This window comes from Thamnophis elegans, chromosome 14, assembly GCF_009769535.1.
Source record: "Thamnophis elegans isolate rThaEle1 chromosome 14, rThaEle1.pri, whole genome shotgun sequence".
Taxonomy (NCBI): Eukaryota; Metazoa; Chordata; class Lepidosauria; order Squamata; family Colubridae; genus Thamnophis; species Thamnophis elegans.
In genome coordinates this window covers 41,088,924-41,107,000 of record NC_045554.1, presented here as the reverse complement: position 1 = coordinate 41,107,000, position 18,077 = coordinate 41,088,924, and the positions used below count along the sequence as shown (strand labels likewise).

General features: G+C 40.4%; 1 protein-coding gene across 1 annotated transcript in view; it reads left to right on the top strand.

The window, feature by feature from the left end:
- The window catches only part of ITFG1 (integrin alpha FG-GAP repeat containing 1), a 112,653-nt gene that overhangs the window by 19,834 nt on the left and 74,742 nt on the right, over positions 1 to 18,077 (top strand). The window contains 2 exon segments of the mRNA XM_032230844.1: positions 7,176 to 7,237; positions 9,089 to 9,173. Coding sequence (XP_032086735.1) covers positions 7,176 to 7,237; positions 9,089 to 9,173 — 147 coding nt within the window.

Here is an 18,077-nt window from a genome sequence, read left to right as displayed (position 1 = left end):
CCTCCTCCTCTTTCTCTTTCCTTCTCATTTCTTTCCTCCTCCTCCTCCTCCCCCTCCCCCTCCTCCTCCTCCTCCTCCCCTCCCCCAAAAGAACTGGAGCCAATCAGATCTCCAGGAAAATTCTACTCCAGAGAAGGGAAATATTGCATGGATTATTGAGCCCCTCCCAATAATCCATGCAAATAACACTCCCTAGTATGTACGTGCTTATCGTTATTGACACAGTTTTTCTTTTTTAAAAATTGACTTCAACTCTAATGCTTCTCCATCTTTGATTAATGTCAAGTAATATTGATCTAATCTGCCCCCCTTGGAGAATATGTTTTACATGCTGTCTCCAGCCCAAGGAATTCAAATGTGTGGGGTTTTTTTTTTTTTAACAGAAACAGATTTATAGGCTATGTGTTGCTAAAGACATTCTCCAAGGTGCTATATATGGATGTTGAGATTTTAAAAAGGTTTTAAAAAGCCAATGTTTTCTTAATAATTGGAAGCTGCCACATTTCCCTGAATATGAAGTACTCACAGTTTAATGGAGTCCTTAGTAGATACAAAGCAGGTGTACATAAGGTTTATTTGGGATGCGATGGCTTGGTGGCTAAGGCGCTGTGCTTGTTGATCAGAAAGGTCGGCAGTTCAGTGGTTCAAATCCCTAGCGCCGCATAACGGAGTGAGCTTCCGTCACTTGTCCCAGCTTCTGCCAACCTAGCAGTTCGAAAGCACGTAAAAAATACAAGTAGAAAAATAGGAACCACCTTTGGTGGGAAGGTAACAGTGCTCCACGCGCCTTTGGCATTTAGGCATGTCGGCCACATGACCACGGAGATGTCTTTGGATAGCGCTGGCTCTTGGGCTTTGAAACAGAGATGAGCACCGCCCCCTAGAGTCAGGAATGACTAGCACATACTGTATGTGCAAGGAGAACCTTTCCCTTAAGTTTTATAAGGAAGTGGTTTGTGTTCCCGGAGTTTTGGAACACTGCTTGTGTATTATCTCAACATGCCTTGTGTTGTTTACTCAACCCCCTGGACTAAAAATTCCTTTATAAGTGTGAGAGAAAGGAGGTGCCTTTATTGTCAAGCTGCATTTGTGCTCAGAAGTTCATTCTCTTCGATTTTGCTGCCTTTTTTTCCTGACATTGACGTAGCTTGATTTTGTGATTACCCTGTCTTTAGTCAAACAGCAAAGTGGCAATTACATTGCTGTGTAGTCTCTTAGCAGATCCACACCCCCCCCCGGCTGCCAATCCTTGTAGGATTAAAACAACACAAGGCATACTCAGAGGCTTCCTAAGCTTTGAGGGGATGCAAAAAAAAAGTGACACATGGGGGCACCAGGAAAACAATGAAGCTCCAGAGAAGTTGAGATGGAGAGAATAGAAGATCTTGGAAAGAGACTTGGCTGGCTTTGAACCCAGAGCAGAAGTATTTCTGGATTTGGGCATCTGTGGAGATTCCCAAGTCATCCAGGTCATGGTTGTTCCAACGGTGCTTTTTTTTTTTCAAAAGGCAACTGGCCTTTCTTTGGTTTTCCTTGAAGATGATTTGCTTCTCATTTGGATTGAGCCATGTTTATCAATAAGTGTTCTAATTCAGTTTAAACCACTGTTTCTCCCATGCTATCCATTTTGGGCAGTCAAAACGGTCTAGCGGAAAAGGGTTTGAGGCTGGAAGGGCCTTCACGGCGCCAACTTCTGATGTATGTAGACTAACTCAACAACCACTTAGAAATTTCTAAACTTTTATGGCCACCGTTACAATGTTGACATCCTCTTATAGACACTTTATAAATGCTTCCCTTGATGGATATGGTGGCAAGCCACAGAGCTTACAAAGAATCAGCGCAGAGCAAAAAATAAACCCCATTCTTGAGCTGCAACCATCTAAAATTTTATTTCTTAAGAATCTCTCTATGGATCTATGTGGAACCCGGAGACAGCTGATGTTTAAAGCCAGTGCCTTTGGCTTGAAGTATGAAGTATCTATCTATCTATCCATCCATCCATCTATCTCTCTTTCACCTATCTCTTTCATCTATCCATCCATCTCTCTTCCATCTATCTATATATCCATCTCTCTCTTCCATCTATCCATCCATCTATCTTTCACCTGTCTGTCTGTCTGTCTGTTTGTCTATCTATCTATCTTTCTTCTATCCATCCATCTCTCTTCCATCTATCTATCTATATATCCATCTCTCTCTTCCATCTATCCATCCATCTCTTTCACCTGTCTGTCTGTCTGTCTATCTATCTATCTCTATCTTTCATCCATCCATCCATCCATCCATCTATCATTCTATCTATCTATCTATCTATCTATCTATCTATCTATCTATCTATCATCTATCTATCATCTATCTATCTATCTCTATTTATCTTTCATCCATCTATCCATCTCTCTCTTCCATCCATCTATCTCTCTATCATCCATCTATATATCCATCCATCCATCCATCCATTTATTTAAATTAAAACAATCTGTTAAAAGAACGAGGCAGGAAACTTTGTGGACCAAGGAATGTGTCCCAGGGCTATATTGAGTATCCAGGTTCTGTCAAAAATCCAAATTCCCAGGTGAAAGAGAGGGGAATTTCGTAAAAAAAAAGTAAGTCAGCTCCTTTTTAAAAAGAAAAAAGAAAAGAATGAAAGAAAACTTGCAAACTGCCAGTTAATTGCCAAGCTTAGCATAGAAAATGCATCTGGAAATGCAATGTATGCATCTCAGAGTTCAGTGACTTGGGTTAAATGGCTTGCAATGATGGAAAATAAGCACCCATCTGTCACAATCCATAGCTTCTGTTGAAATAAATGAAAGGAGCGTGTTGGAGAGGAAAACCGAGTGGCCTTCTGCAAAAGATTTCGCCCCACAGCAATTGACCCAGATGCAACATTTCTGTGTTTCAGTCGTAAGCCACAATCCATGTGGGCATTGTGAGAAGAAAAAAAGTCCCAGGTACTTTGGTTCTTTATGCAGGAGAATATCTGTAGCTGGTTCTGTGAAAAGGCATGCGAGGGATAATCATGTAGAGAAAAACACAGCAATTGGGTTGTCCTTTGTACTGCAAATTGCTGCCTCTGTGCATTCCTTTCTTCTTCCTTTTGCACCATGAATGATAATGTCTTTAGTCCACTAAAGAGACAAGATTTGTTAGGGAAATGTAAGCACAGATGATATTAAGATGCAGTCAGGCCTAGGTGTCGTAACTAGCAATAAAAGTACTGCCTAGCCCAGGGGTGTCAAACTCAAGGCCCGTGGGCCGGATCCTGCCCACAGGGTGCTTAGATCTCGCCCACGAGGCTGCCCTGGAAACAGCGAAGGACCAGCCCACGGTGCCTCTGTCAGCAAAAATTGAGCCCCACCCCGCGAGCTCGATTTTTGGCTGCGACAGCCTCCTGCAACCGTCTGCCAGTAAAAATGGAGCTTGGAAGGGCTGCGCGCATTTTCCCTGGCAGATCGCTCAGGCCATCATAGGTGCTCCGGAGACGAGTGAACGTCGAGCTGGCCATGCCCAAACTGGTCACACCCTTCCCGCCCCCACCCCCCAGGTCAAACACAACCCTGATGTGACCGTCCCTGAATGAAATTGACGCCCCTGGTGTAGCCATTTACAAGCCAGGTCCTACTTTCCATTTTTTTATGGGTTTGTCTAACAAAATAAAGTATGAGATTGCAGATTCATAATTGTACAGAACAAGTGGTTGATTAGAAGGACTTAAAGGTCAGGTTATGGTAGCCTCTTTAAAGGCTACCCTATGACTTTTTAAATAATTCTTAATTATTTAAGAATTCCTTCTCTTGGGTAGCCCAATTTCAACCAAATTGTGGAATTTTCTCCCATGATTTCGATGGTGCCATTAGGAATACTTTTGATATCCTTGTTTGCCTGGATTTCTTTAAGTTTTTACTAGCAATCGAACTTTGGTTTCATTGGTAGTTTTTAATATATTTCACTAGTTTATGCACTAGTGAGGGTTGGTTTGTTTTGCAATAGCATTCAACTCATGGTTCCTTTTTTAAACGACCGTGGTTTCATGAAATTTAATTTTGCAAACTGTCCTATATGCCTTTGTCTTCAAACTATAATAGCCTTCCAATTATTTTGGAAAATACACCAGCCACAGTTGGCATGAATTTTTGAAGCTGGCCAAATGCCATCTGAGACCTTAACAGTACTGCTCTTAGGTACTTCTAATGAGAAAAGTGATTATTTTCAACTTTTGCATGCCTTTATCCAGGACTTATTAATTCAAGGTCCCATTTATTTTTAGGGTTCACTTAAAGTTGAAATCAACAGTGCTTTTCAAAAGGCAGCTGAACTGAAAAAGCTTCTTGGCTGAGAAGTGAAATGTTTTCAAGGGGGAAAAAAAACCCTAGTCCATTTGCCTTTGGAACAACCATGGCCTGGATGATGGAGAATATCCAAAGATGATGAAAATCAGCTAGAATTGAAGCCAATTCCGTACATTTCCAGATTTTTTGGATTAGCCGAGTTCTTCCTTATTTGGATGTGATGCCGTTGCCATAATGCTCCCAAAATGAACCACGGTGGCACAGTACTGCAGGCTACTTCTGCCGACTGCCGGCTGACTGCAATTCGGCGGTTCAAATCCCACCAGGCTCCAGGTTGACTCAGCCTTCCATCCTTCCAAGGTCGCTAAAATGAGGACCCAGATTGTTGGGGAGGAAAGGCTGACTCTGTAAACCGCTTAAAGAGGGTTGTAAAGCACTGTGAAGCGGTATATAAGTCGAAGTGCTATTGCTAAAACAAGAGGGGGATTTTCATGACACATAAATGCAGTTTTGTTTCCTTGGGCATTTGAGAGAGAGTCAGTTGAATCTATGGTTTAAAATGGGAGGGTTGAGTTTTTTCCTTCTGGTTTTCCCAACTGGATATCTCCAGAACAGCCCCTTTTTCTCCACCTTAGGAAGATGGCAACGTGAAATCGCTTCTGACAATATTGCTAAGGAAATTACATGGATTTGTAGTTGCCCAAAATCGAGACCGACTCAAAGATGCCCACTAAAAAAAGGCATTCAGTGATACAGTGATTCTTGGTTGACTGGCAGCACTGCCATGGTCCAAAGAAGATGGAAATCCTCATTTTTTTAAAATCTATTTGCTTCATCCCAGTGCATCCCTTCCCAATCTGATGCGATTCCATCCACACACTTGAAAATGATGGAAGAAAAACATCTAGCAGAAACAAGGAAGGGGGGGTGGCGGGAGGGGAGGGGAAGACTGTTCATGATTTACATTCCTGCCTTGAAAATATTGTTTTGAAAAACACCTTTAAAAAAAACCCCAATGTGTTTAAGTAGTGAATCAGAAGGATAGCATTAAGTAACACAAAGCTTTACCAGCATGCAATTATATTTCAAGAACTTTGGAAAATGCGATTTGAACAAGTGTGTGGGTGCTAATGTTGTGCTACACAATTACGTTTGCATCGTTCTTTCGCAGTAAGGTTTTGCTTGCTATGAGGATGCAAATCAGGAATTAATTGGTTTTGCTTACAGTAATGTTTAGCTTATACACCACCGAACGTAAGTATTAACTTCAAGAACGTACTCAGGTGTAATAGAGTAATTCATACCTCGTGGCTAACTGGGAGATCTTCGGTCTCAAACGATGGTTGTCGGACCTCAGAAAAATGACTTAATGGTGTAAATCCCAAAAGAAAAGTTTTCATTGATCCTGTATAGCATGTCAGTCAAAGCTAATATAATATCTGTCTGATGAAAGACATCCATACAGGTAGTTCTCTACTTCTGGCCACAATTGAGCCCTGGATTTTGGTTGTTGGGGTCATAACTCGAGTTAGCATGTGACCGTCGTTCTGTCTATCCAACAATCTGTATCCCAAATCATCTTAGCTTTTCCACTTTTGACTAGATGTGAACGCGAGAACAGGTTTCATTTCATGCCTTTGAAAAAGACAAATTCCTTGTGTGTCCAATCACACTCGGCCAATAAAGAATTCTATTCTGTGCTGTGCTGTGCTGTTCTATTCTATTCTATTCTATTCTCTTTTTTTGGTTTTGTTTTAAAATACCTGATGTGTCCTAGAATTATTTTAGGATGCTAGTTCTGAAAAATGCATCAAAGAGAAGAAGGGGATTAACAAGAGAGGGAAGATATAGTTTCTTTCAAGTACCATTTATACTGCTAACTTGGTAAATCTCTTTGACATTTAAATTATGTTTTTTTCTTAGTTCTTTGTGGTTTGGCTCTCTGTTTTCTTCTTTCTTTTTCCCTTTCCCTTTTCTAAATTCCACCCACCACTAAATGCCACAACTATTGTATCCTTGACGGGTTCTAAGAAAAACAAATACAGCCTTAAGGATTTTATATTCATAGTTGTTGTTTTTTTTAAATCACATGCCACGATAAAACTTACCTTTCAACTAGCCTCCATTTTAAAAATAAATAGAAACGGGGGGGGGGGGGGGGAATAAACCATTATGGGTCTTTTTTTCCCCATGACGGAAGTTAAGAAGCAGATTTGTGGCCTGCAATGATCCTTTTGAAGTAATAGCAATAGCAATAGCAGTTAGACTTATATACCGCTTCATAGGGCTTTCAGCCCTCTCTAAGCAGTTTACAGAGTCAGCATATCGCCCCCAACAACAATCCGGGTCCTCATTTTACCCACTTTGGAAGGATGGAAGGCCGAGTCAACCTTGAGCCGGTGAGATTTGAACCGCCGAACTGCAGATAGCAGTCAGCTGAAGTGGCCTGCAGTACTGCACTCTACCCACTGCGCCACCTTGGCTCGGTGCCAAAGCCTTGTGAAGAAGGCCAGTGGTAATGTATAGACTGCCCCCAACGGTAACCTCTTGACCCAAAGAAGAAATGGACCAGCAGCCTCTCAATCCCTCTTCTATGGTTTCCAGCAAACTCAATATATTTAAAAACAATCGGTCAACAATCAAAAAGTCAAGTTATAAGCACATAAATGGCAAGCAAGCAATCTCCATCCATGCCTTCTCTATTTGAGAGAGAAATGGCAAGGGTCCTCAGCTGACCCCCAAATGCTCTGGAGGTGATTATAGAAGAATCATCAATAGAGCTTTTAGAATTAGTCTACATTTATTTGGTTGAATTGAATACTCGCTTAAAAGGTGAGTTCTGAATATATTGTTGATTTCCTGTATGTCTCTTGTATCTTGCAGATTTGTTCCTGACAACGTTGTCCAAATCTGGAGAACCTCAGTTTGAGATCTGGGTGAACCAGGTAAAGAGACTCAGTTGTGTGAACTCGGGAACAATTATATTCTTCTTGTGGCTCGCCAGCAGCCAGAGGAGCTAGCAGCATAGTCGACAAGGGAGGTGGTCAGGGAGGAGCATGGGCCAGTCCTGGAGGCTGGGGAAGGCTCGGACGAGGGCTCTGCGTTGGAGGCAACGACGTGGCTGAGCTGCCTGGCAGTGATCAGGTGCTATGCTAGATAGATAGCAGTGAGGCAGAGGAACAGCTGGAGCCTGTTCCCAGTGTGCACATGTGCAGAACTGCCAGAAGAAAAGAACAACTCAAAAATCAGGGTCAACTTGAGAGTAAAGTCACAGGTGGAAGGTAATTGCCCCCCCCCCCCAATAGGAAGTAAAAGAGGAGCGAAAGGGGAGTGGGCTTTTGCAGGAAACAATTCGTTCGGTCAGTCATTAGATTCATTTCAGGAGTGTGAAGATCTGTCCGTGAGTCTCAGAGACTCTGTGTCCAGACTTTCCTTGCACAGCACCTCATTTGGACAATATTTACATGGCAGGTTTCCAAGAATAGATAAGGTCTGTGGTCATAAATATGCCTTTGAAAGACTGTTTACCAGCCTTGCTAAATGTGAATGAGAGGAATTCACATTTGTTTAATAAAAGGGGTTTTGCCGAGATCAGGACTCTGCCTCGTGCTTTTTGGGGAAGCCTAGTTCAGAACAATTCTGATGTATTCACGAAGGCAGGAATAATGAATCTGCACCTTGCCAACCATTGTCAGTGCTGGTTTTGAACTTCTGAATGCCACTTGAAGAGCAACAATATAGCATGGATGACAATTAAGCCATTCAATAGACCTTATATGTGTGTGTTGAAGAAAACTCGCACGGTGATGTCCCATGTAGGATTGCTGGCATTTGATTTGTCAATAGACTAGGGTTTTTTTTGGGGGGGGGGTTCCTTATTTTGGTACTTCCTTCTTGAGGTAGGATCCATACTTCATATTGGTTCCAGTGGGACAATTTTCGCTGTTCGAAAAATGGAGGGGAAAAACGGTTAAATGGGGGGGGGGGGGGAGATTCCTTTCTGCCTACTAAAATCTCAGTGAAAATCTAGAGCAGGGGTGTCCAACCATGGCACCTTTAAGACCTGTGGACCTCAACTCCCAGAATTCCCCAGCTGGCATGATGAATTCTGGGAATTGAAGTCCAATTCTGGGAATTGAAGTCCAGTTCTGAATTGAAGTGCTGTTCTGCTCTAGATCACAGAGGACTAATAGCTAATCTGAAGACTTTTTTTTAAGGCTCTGGGAATGCCCATGGTAGAATAAACTTACATATCTTCCCTTTTTCTTCTTTCCTTATTGAATTTATTCTTTGTTCCCACGTTGAATTTTGTCCATTTAGGAGAGTAAATGTAAGAGAGTAAGCAGTCCTCATAAAATACTAATATAATTTTTTGGAAAGCTATTTTCACTCTTTTCCTTCTTCCTTGAGTGCAAGGAGTGTCGGCAATTATTGGTTGACACAATTATTACTAAAATTGATTCCTTCCCTTAATAATCCATGTGATTCAATACTGTAGTTAACAGTAAAAGCTAATTTCATTAGGGTCCGCCTTGTCTATTAATATTTCTGTCCATAATCTTTAATTCACATATGGAACTCTTTCTCAATTTCTAAACGTTTAAGTTAGTTTATGAAATGATTGAAAGTATGCGAAAAACAAAACAAAAACCAAGCTATGTTGCCTCCATAAAACATCAAGTTTTTTCTGTTCTCCATGGGTTATTACGTTCATTGTTTTCTACCTTTTTATGAGAAATATTAATGGATTGATTGCCATTTTATATGCATATACATGTATATATTTTTATTGACAGGATGGAGATTTTGCCAAGCCTCAACACATAAAGCAAAAACCGAAGGATGCGGTTGTTATAGGACAATCAGTATTTGCTGATTTTGGTGAGGTTGTTTTTCCCTTCTCCCAAATATTTGATTTAAATGTATTTTCTGTGTATGCAAGGATGTCTATTTAGAAATTATTAGGATGATAATACCATTTTATTCTGCTCCTTAAGAAAACTCTTAACTTTCTAAATGTTATATTGCTAAGATGTTTTATAGGCACTTTATCAACTAATACCTGAAATATACACAACATATTTAAATTACACTGCTTATTAAAAATTGATAAAACATGCCCGTGTTTTAAAACATGAACACCAATGATTAAACTTTCTTAACTTTCTGGGAATCCAATCTTGAGCAATTGTTTTGTGGAAAAAACAATACTTTTGCTTAATTAAGGGCCAAATTAGGAATTAATATGCATTGTTAACAATTCCAAAATGTCATTATCATTAAATTTTTGACACCAGGTGCTTGATGTCTTAATTCTAACGTTGTTTTGTATCAGATCATCAACATTTTTATCTCTTTTTATTTTATGTTAAAATAGCTTATTGCATATTTAGTGCGATAAACTTTCAAATAAGTAATAATACTAAAACTTAAAACTCCAGATTCAGAATCTGGTTTCCATTTTAAAAAAGGAACATAATTGCTCCCCCATTTTGTTTCTCCTGATCAGAATATAAAGTGAACCCTGCATTAATTTCCCATCTAAATCTTGGTCAATAACCAAAGCTGAGACAAACTGAGCTGAGGTTTTGGTTTTTAAAATGTCAGGGAATTATCTACATACTTTGATCTTCCCAGCCACAATTGTTCTCATCATCTGTTTTATAATATCTTTAAAATGAGGGAGCGGATTTTATTAACTAGATTTTTCTTGGCCTTTTGGCTAAGATTAAGAGTTGATTAACCAAGATGTTCAAAGTGTTATTTGTCCTAAGAAACATGTGTCTGTTTATCTATATATATATAAAAGCAAAATACCACTCATGCATCATCACAAAATCTCTAGAACTGTAAAGCCTACAAACTTGAAATTTGGCACATATGTTCCTCTTAGCTTCTAGGTGCTCGCTAAGAAAGGATTTTTCAAAATGACCGTCAGGTCATTAATATTTCTTATATTATTATTATTAACATGCTCTGATGCTAAGGAGTTAGACGTTCTACTCCCCCTCCCCATCTGAAAAGAACTCTGTTCCAACTGCCACTTGGGCATGGGTGTGGCCAGCCTGTTTGCTGGGAGTTAAGACATTCTACTCCCCCTCCCCACCTGAAAAACACTCTGATGCTAAGGAGTTAGACTGAGGGAGAGAAGGGGGAGAGGAGAAGCTTCTTTGGGGCAAGCCTGAGGGAGAGAAGGGGATAAGATAGGCCGATCGTAACTGCTCATTAATTTTCAAGCTGTAAGTGTCGATTTATCAAACCTGTTCCCATAATTTTGTAGCGGAGCACGAATATCCAGCTAGTTTGAAAATAAAAACCGGCAACATCCTAACCTAATCTGTTCCCTTCTAAATAAGTCCCGTAAATATTTTCATGCATGTATGCTTGACCTTTAATTAAATACCACCACTCCTGAGTAAGTGTCCAGCGAGGCTCTGAACTGTAACTCTTGCTACAGAGCAAACCAAAATCAGAGATTTTATTTTAATGATTCTATTTGCATACTATCAAATCCGCTAGGGATTTTGGGCAGCTTGCGGTAATGTTTACATATACTGTTCCTTTCTTTACAAAGAAGATCCATTATAGGCAAGTGAAGGTATATATATATATATATATATATATATATATATATATATATATATATATATATATATATATATATATATATATATATATATATAATATTCCTTGTTTTTTGGGGGTGGGAGGCGGGGGTGGGTGGGTTTCTATTAACCTGTCAAAGAGAGCTGTTCATGATTCCTCAAAAGCAGATGGTCTTGGAAAGATGCCATGAATGCTAATAAGCATGAAGCCTACATCAAATACATTTGTTTATTTATGAGAGATGTAAATAAGTTAATCTGATTAGAATTTCATCCCACCAAGTGCTAGCTCCTTGACAGCCAAAGGGCAGATGTAATTTTAGAAATAAGCCGTATTTTTAAGAAGAGACGAATTCGCTTAAAATTCAAAAGATGCCCGAGAGAGAGAGAGAGAGGCAGAGACATTTCTAAGCAAGGATTCCAAACAAATAACGTTTCTATACCATTTGGAGTTATACTTTTTAAGCCACGGCATCCTATCAAAGATAATAACAGCCACCATACAAGTAGTCCCTGACTTACCACACCTCATTTAGTGACCATTCAAAGTTACAACGGCACTGGGGGAAAAAGTGAGCTATGACCCTTTTTCACAGTTACAACCTTTGCAGCATCCCCGTGGGTCAAGTGATCAAAATCACCCCTTGGCAAACGGGTTCATATTTAGGATGGTTCCAGGATCTCGTGATCCCATTTTGCGACCTTCTGACAAGCAATGTGTCAGGGTTCTGACGGATGCCCTAATTAAATCATGAGCCTCAAGCCAAGCTTCAAAAGAAATCCAGTTATTTATTAGGAGCAACATACCCAAGTGAAGCCAACTCTGACCCTACGTAATTTACAGCCCAATTATGACCCTGTTTCCCCCCCTCCCCTAAGGTGTGTCATAAGTCACATTCTCCAGTGGAGTACTTTCCCGGGCTGTAGGCATCACTCCCCTCCGGCTGCTGCAGGTAACCTAGGAGACAGCCTTGAGAAAGATACACCTGGAATGTGCTTCTGTTTGTGGCTGCCATGCTGCTTCGTCCGTGTCCCACCCCCCTTGCCTATGGCAACTCAAGAGCAGGCCAGGGATGCTTTGCGAGTTGACACAATGTTAATGGGGGAGCCAGATTCACTTAACAACTTAAGTTACTAACTTATCAATTGCCGTGGTTCACTTAACAACTGTGGCAAGAAAGATTGTCATATGGGGCAAAACTCACTTAACAAATGTCTGGCTTAACAACAAAAATTGGGGCTCCGTTGTTGTAAGTCGAGGACTACCTGTTCTCTAGAAGCCAATCAGTGGCAGCTGTAAAATCTAGAGGAAGAGAGAGATGGAGGGATGGAGAGAGTGAGTGTGTTTGGGTAATGAAATGTCTGCAAGAAAACAAACAAGCTCAGAGAGCACCAAGGACCCCTCAAATAAATAAGTACGAACTAGAAAGAGCCACCGCTGTTGAGGCTGTTTTTGATCTCCCATGAAATTGCATGTTATTCATTTCCAAAACAGTCTTTTGCAATTTAGGTTTAATGGAAAATCCAAAAGCAAATATACAGAAAAGCCAATTTCCTTAATAGAAAATAGCAGCATGGGGGAGGAAAACCAAGCCCATAGCATAAATGAGCTATTTCCTCTTCTGTGAAAACCATTCTCCACCTCTCTTGCGCTCCACTTCATTGAATAAATTAAAAAAAAAACCATCTTTAGTCTCCATGTTGCTCCTCCGATACAATTTACTTCTTAATCAGTTTAAATTTTAATTTAAACTTTTGTTTTAAAATAATATTTCAGCATTAACCAAACCGAGAGATACCGTTTCAGCCACTTGGGCGCTGTGAACATTAATAAACTGGTAAATTAGTTGTCCTATGACTTAAGTTTATTAAATCATGTCCTCGGTGGTTATCCATTTTGGGGTTGAAGCTTCTATAGTGTCTTTACATCCAAAGTGTCTTGAGCCCGTACTGATTAAAATACGTTTTAATAAAGTTACTGATAATGTCCAGAGACCGTTTAGCAATTTAGGAACATATTCATCTTCCACTGTTGGAGTTAAAAACTCATTTGGGAGCTGCTACTAAACTAAGTTTTAGGTTTAATAGAAAGCTTCATTCTCATTGTAAACACAAACTAAAGTATACATTTGTGTCTTGAATTTTTCATCAATGGTTTTCTTTCTACAGAGGTAAAATTCATTGCAAAAATACAATGGCAATACCCTGTTTCCCTGAAAATAAGCCCTCCCTGGATAATAAGCCCAACCAGGCTTTTGAGCGCATGCGCTAAAATAAACCCGCTCCTGAAAATAAGCCTTCCCCGAAAATATTGCAACACAGCAGCAGCCATGAGGTGACCATGTTCGTTGCCTCCTGCACCTCAAAAGTAATAAGACCTCCCCGAAAATAAGGCCAAGTGTTTATTTCAGGAGGTCAAAAGAAAATAAGACCCTGTCTTATTTTCGGGGAAAAATGGTAGTAAAATAACAACAAATCAATGGCATGAAACAATAAGGCGGCTTCAAAAGAGATTTAAAATCAATGCATAAGGAACACGTAGCAAACACAATGAAAAGAGATGGCATATATTTAGAAAGCAATAGAGATGGAAATATTGTACATAGATGTATATATTGTAAAAATGAGAATGTAAAAAACAAGGAAGAATACATATAAAATAATAGAATGGAAAATGGAAATCCCGAAATCAGAAAAAAGAATTACCGATAACAGAAAGCTGTAAAAGTGTCGTTGTGATTTTAATGTTTGGAAAATGTCAAATAAAAAAAAATGTTGTCGGATGCAAATGTGAGTAGATAAATAGGTACCACTTCGGTGGGAAGGTCACAGCATTCTGCATGCCTTTGGCGTATAGCTGGCCACGTGACCACGGAAAATGTCTCCAGACAACACTGGCTCCCTCGGCCAAGAAATGGAGATGAGCATCACGCCCTAGAGTGGGACACGACTGGACAGAGAAACCTTTACCGTTTACTCTAAGCCTCTTAGTTTAGACCAACCCAGTGTTTGCTACAGATACTGCACATTTTCAAGATGCGTAAAATTAGAGCTTTCTTTGGGGAGCCGCCTGTGTGTGGGGGGGGGAGGAGTGTCCTGTTATTTTTCTTGAATAAATACCCAGCCTTAAATTCTTGACTTTTAGATATGCAAAGCAACAGTTAGATATGCAAAGCAACAGTTTAATCTGTCAGAGAGTACTGTTAACCTTTAAATGAGAGTCAGATTCATTATCTACCAACCTAGAATGCTAAAATCATTTTTTTTAAAGTCACAACCATTATTCCTTGAAATCCCAAAGGGAAGAACATTGTGAATGGAGATGCTGTGATTATTTTTTTATAAAGCCATACATAAATTTATATTATATACATTTATTCATTGGTTGAGTGTCGGTGTTGTTGCTGGTTGTCTGTGCGGTCGATCTGAATTCTGATGGGGTTGGTAGGCTGTTTGTAGGGAGATAAATCCCAATTAAAGTAAAGATAAAAGTTCCCCTCGCACATATGTGCTAGTCGTTCCTGACTCTAGGGGGCAGTGCTCATCTCCGGTTCAAAGCCGAAGAGCCAGCGCTGTCCAAAGACATCTCTGTGGTCATGTGGCCAGCATGACTCAATAATTTGACCACCGTACCATCAATCAGGCTGGGGGGACAAAACTTATACCCCTCAGATAGGGTCCGCAACTTGGGAGTCCTCCTGGATCCACAGCTGAGTTTTGATCACCATCTATCGGCTGTGACCAGGGGGGCATTTGCCCAGGTTTATAGTTTTATAGTTTTTATAGTTTTATTAGAATTTGTAGGCCGCCCTTTTCCCTGAGGGGACTCAGGGCGGCTCACATAAAACTAGGAAGGGGGGATACAGACAACAAAATAGAGACATATACTAAAAATAGTAGGCAACATCCATACAATGTTGTCCATACAATGAACCAGGTTCGCCTGGTGCGCCAGTTGCGGCCCTACCTGAATCGGGAGGCTCTCACGACAGTCACTCGAGCCCTTGTGATCTCTAAGCTGGAATACTGCAATGTGCTCTACATGGGGCTGCCCTTGAAGAGCACCCGGAGACTTCAGCTAGTACAGAACGCGGCCGCGCGAGTGATTGTGGGCGCATCTCGGTTCGCCCACATAACACCTATCCTCCGCGAGCTGCGCTGGCTGCCTGTAGATCTCCAGGTGCAATTCAAGGTCTTACTTACCACCCATAAAGCGCTCCATGGTAGTGGATCTGACTATCTGAGAGACCGCCTCCTGCCAATAATCTCCCTGCGTCCCATCAGATCGCATAGAGCGGGCCTCCTCCGTATTCCATCCGCCAGTCAGTGCCGACTGGCGACCACCCGGAGGAGAGCCTTCTCAGTTGCTGCTCCGACGCTATGGAACAATCTCCCCGTGGAGATTCGTACCCTGACCACAGTCCAGGCCTTCCGTACAGCCCTCAAGATCTGGCTAGCCCGTCAGGCCTGGGGATAAACTCTTCTGCCCCTCCCGAATGCTGAGTGAATGTTGTGTTTTAGTACTTTTTAGTTATTTCACATTTTTTTTGTATTTTGTCTTTCACTCCCCTTCCCTTACTATTGTAAGCCGCCCTGAGTCCCCTCAGGGAAAAGGGCGGCCTATAAATGCTAAATAAAATCTAAAATCTAAAAAATGACTCAACGCTGAAGAGTCATGGAACGCTGTTACCTTCCCACCAAAGGTGGTTCCTATTTTTTTACATGCTTTCAAACTGCTAGGTTGGCAGAAGCTGGGACAAGTAACAGGAGCTCACTCCATTACATGGCACTAGGGATTCGATCTGTCGACCTTTCTGATTGACAAGCTCAACGTCTTAGCCACCGCATCCCTTAAATCCCAATTATGTAAATATAAATCCCTATTCGATTTGAACTGAACAACAGGTCTTTTTAGGGTTTTAATTCTAAACCCACTCCTCCCCATCTGATTTAACGTTGGATAGCTTTTGTGATAATATATCAATTTGGTGTAATAGGCCACCATCAGAATAATAAATCTGCAATTCTTCTATGAATAGATGAAACTGCTTTTAGAGCCCTTTATGGGTACGTCTCAAATTTGCCTCCTAGACTTTCATTAAACAATTACTAGTCATCTCAGCTTTTGGTGGGTGATATATTTAAATGGTTATAACATCTGCTTACAAATTTTTCACTTAATAAGCTTGGCCAGGCTACCTAGTCATATTTTTATAAGCTCCCGAAAGTTGATTGAGGTGATGATGAGGTGTTAATGTAATCCTGTCTCCATCACCATCACCTGCTGGGGTATTTACATCCCTAATTAAAAGGGACAAAGCCCTGGGAGGTTTTTATTTAAAATGAAAATTAAGCCGAATAGGAACATAAAAGTTATCTCAGTAGGTGGCAAGCAGAAGAGACCTCAATCAAGGAGGTCCCAACGGATGTTTTGTTTGGCTTCAGAATAGACAGCAGAGGATAAACAAATGACCCTTTTGCAAATATGAATATAGTATTTGTATTACATAAAGTATAGTATTTGTATTATATAAAGTAGGATGGCTCAAGTGGCTAAGACACTCAGCTTGTCGATCAGAAAGGTTGGCAGGTCGGCGGTTTGAATCCCTAGCACCGCATAACGGGATGAGCTCCTGTTACTTGTCCCACCTTCTGCCAACCTCGCAGTTCGAAAGCACGTAAAAATGCAAGTAGAAAAATCGGGACCACCTTTGGTGGGAAGATAACAGCATTCCGTGCGCCTTCAGCGCTTAGTCATGCTGACCACGGAGACATCTTCGGACAGCACTGGCTCTTTGGCTTTGAAATGGAGATCAGCACTGCCCCCTAGAGTCGGGAACGACTAGCACATACGTGTGAGGGAAACTTTTACCTATTATATAAAGTACAATCTGAAATCTTTTTGGGTAAGTGTTTAGAGATGATGAGATAAGCATGGGCTTTTAAAAATATATGAGGATTGATGACAGTATTGCTCACTACTAAGGCAATTTGATCCACATCTGCGAAAAGTATTTGTTTAAATAGTTGTATCATGATGGTTTCTATTTAGTTAAGAGTCCTTTTCATAGTAAAGCGTTTTTCATAATATATTGATATTTTGCAAGAGTATGGCAAGAATAACCTTTTTGTTTGCATTCTAATTTCTTACAGTTATTTCCCTAAGCAGTCTTCAAACTATACTATTGATTAATTGCCTGATCTGCTAATTAGTACTTGTTGGAGGCATTATGCCTACTTAAAATATTTATGGCATGTTCTCATAAACATCAGTTAAATTTCATAAGTATACAGACAAAGGCATAAAAACACCACTTAAAAAAAATTAAACAATTGTTAAAAAATATTATGTGACTAAAGGGCAATGTGTGTGTAAAAATTTTTTTTTTGGGTGAGATTGCACCTACGTGTCATTTCTTATCTGAATTTTCACACATACGTTCTTCCATATATTCCCAACATGCTTTTGAACTGCTAGGTGGGACAAGTAACAGGAGCTCACTCGGTTATGCGGCACTAGGGATTCGAACCGCCGAACTGCCGACCTTTCTGATCAACCAGCTCAGCATCTTCGCCACTGAGCCACCACCTCCCTAACCAACAATAAAGAATGTTAATTTAGTTTCTTTGAATTAATGAATGCAATACCCCAGGTCCTCCCTTCTCCTCCTCATTTCAATCATTATGTATCATCATGTCTGACTCAATTTTTACAGCCATTCCAATTTGGAAGGGTTGCAAAAACCGGCTGACAAGGTGAAAGGATCACAGCTTCTTCTAAATTATTATTATTTTATTACTTCATAATAGAACATACAAAAAATGCAAAAGCAAATAGTAGTAAAAATGGGGAGGGAAAGGCAAAAGGAAGAGTATATAGAAAAGAAGGGGGAAAGAAAGAAAAAGATATTGACTTCCAACTCCCCTTGATAGCAACAAGAAACTTCAACTTTTTACCTTTACATCATAGCATAAATTAGCCATTTCTATGTCAACAAAGCTATCTAATTGGTAAAACCCAAAATCAAAGTTTCATCCCCCCCCCCCCGCCAGCCTCAATTCCAAGTAGAAGCAAAAGCAACTGTGTTTTTGTCTTTTATCAAAGCAAGTCAATTTAGCCACCTCTGCTAACTCCATCAGCTTTTGCAGCCATTCTTCCATTGTGGGGATCAAAGTGTCC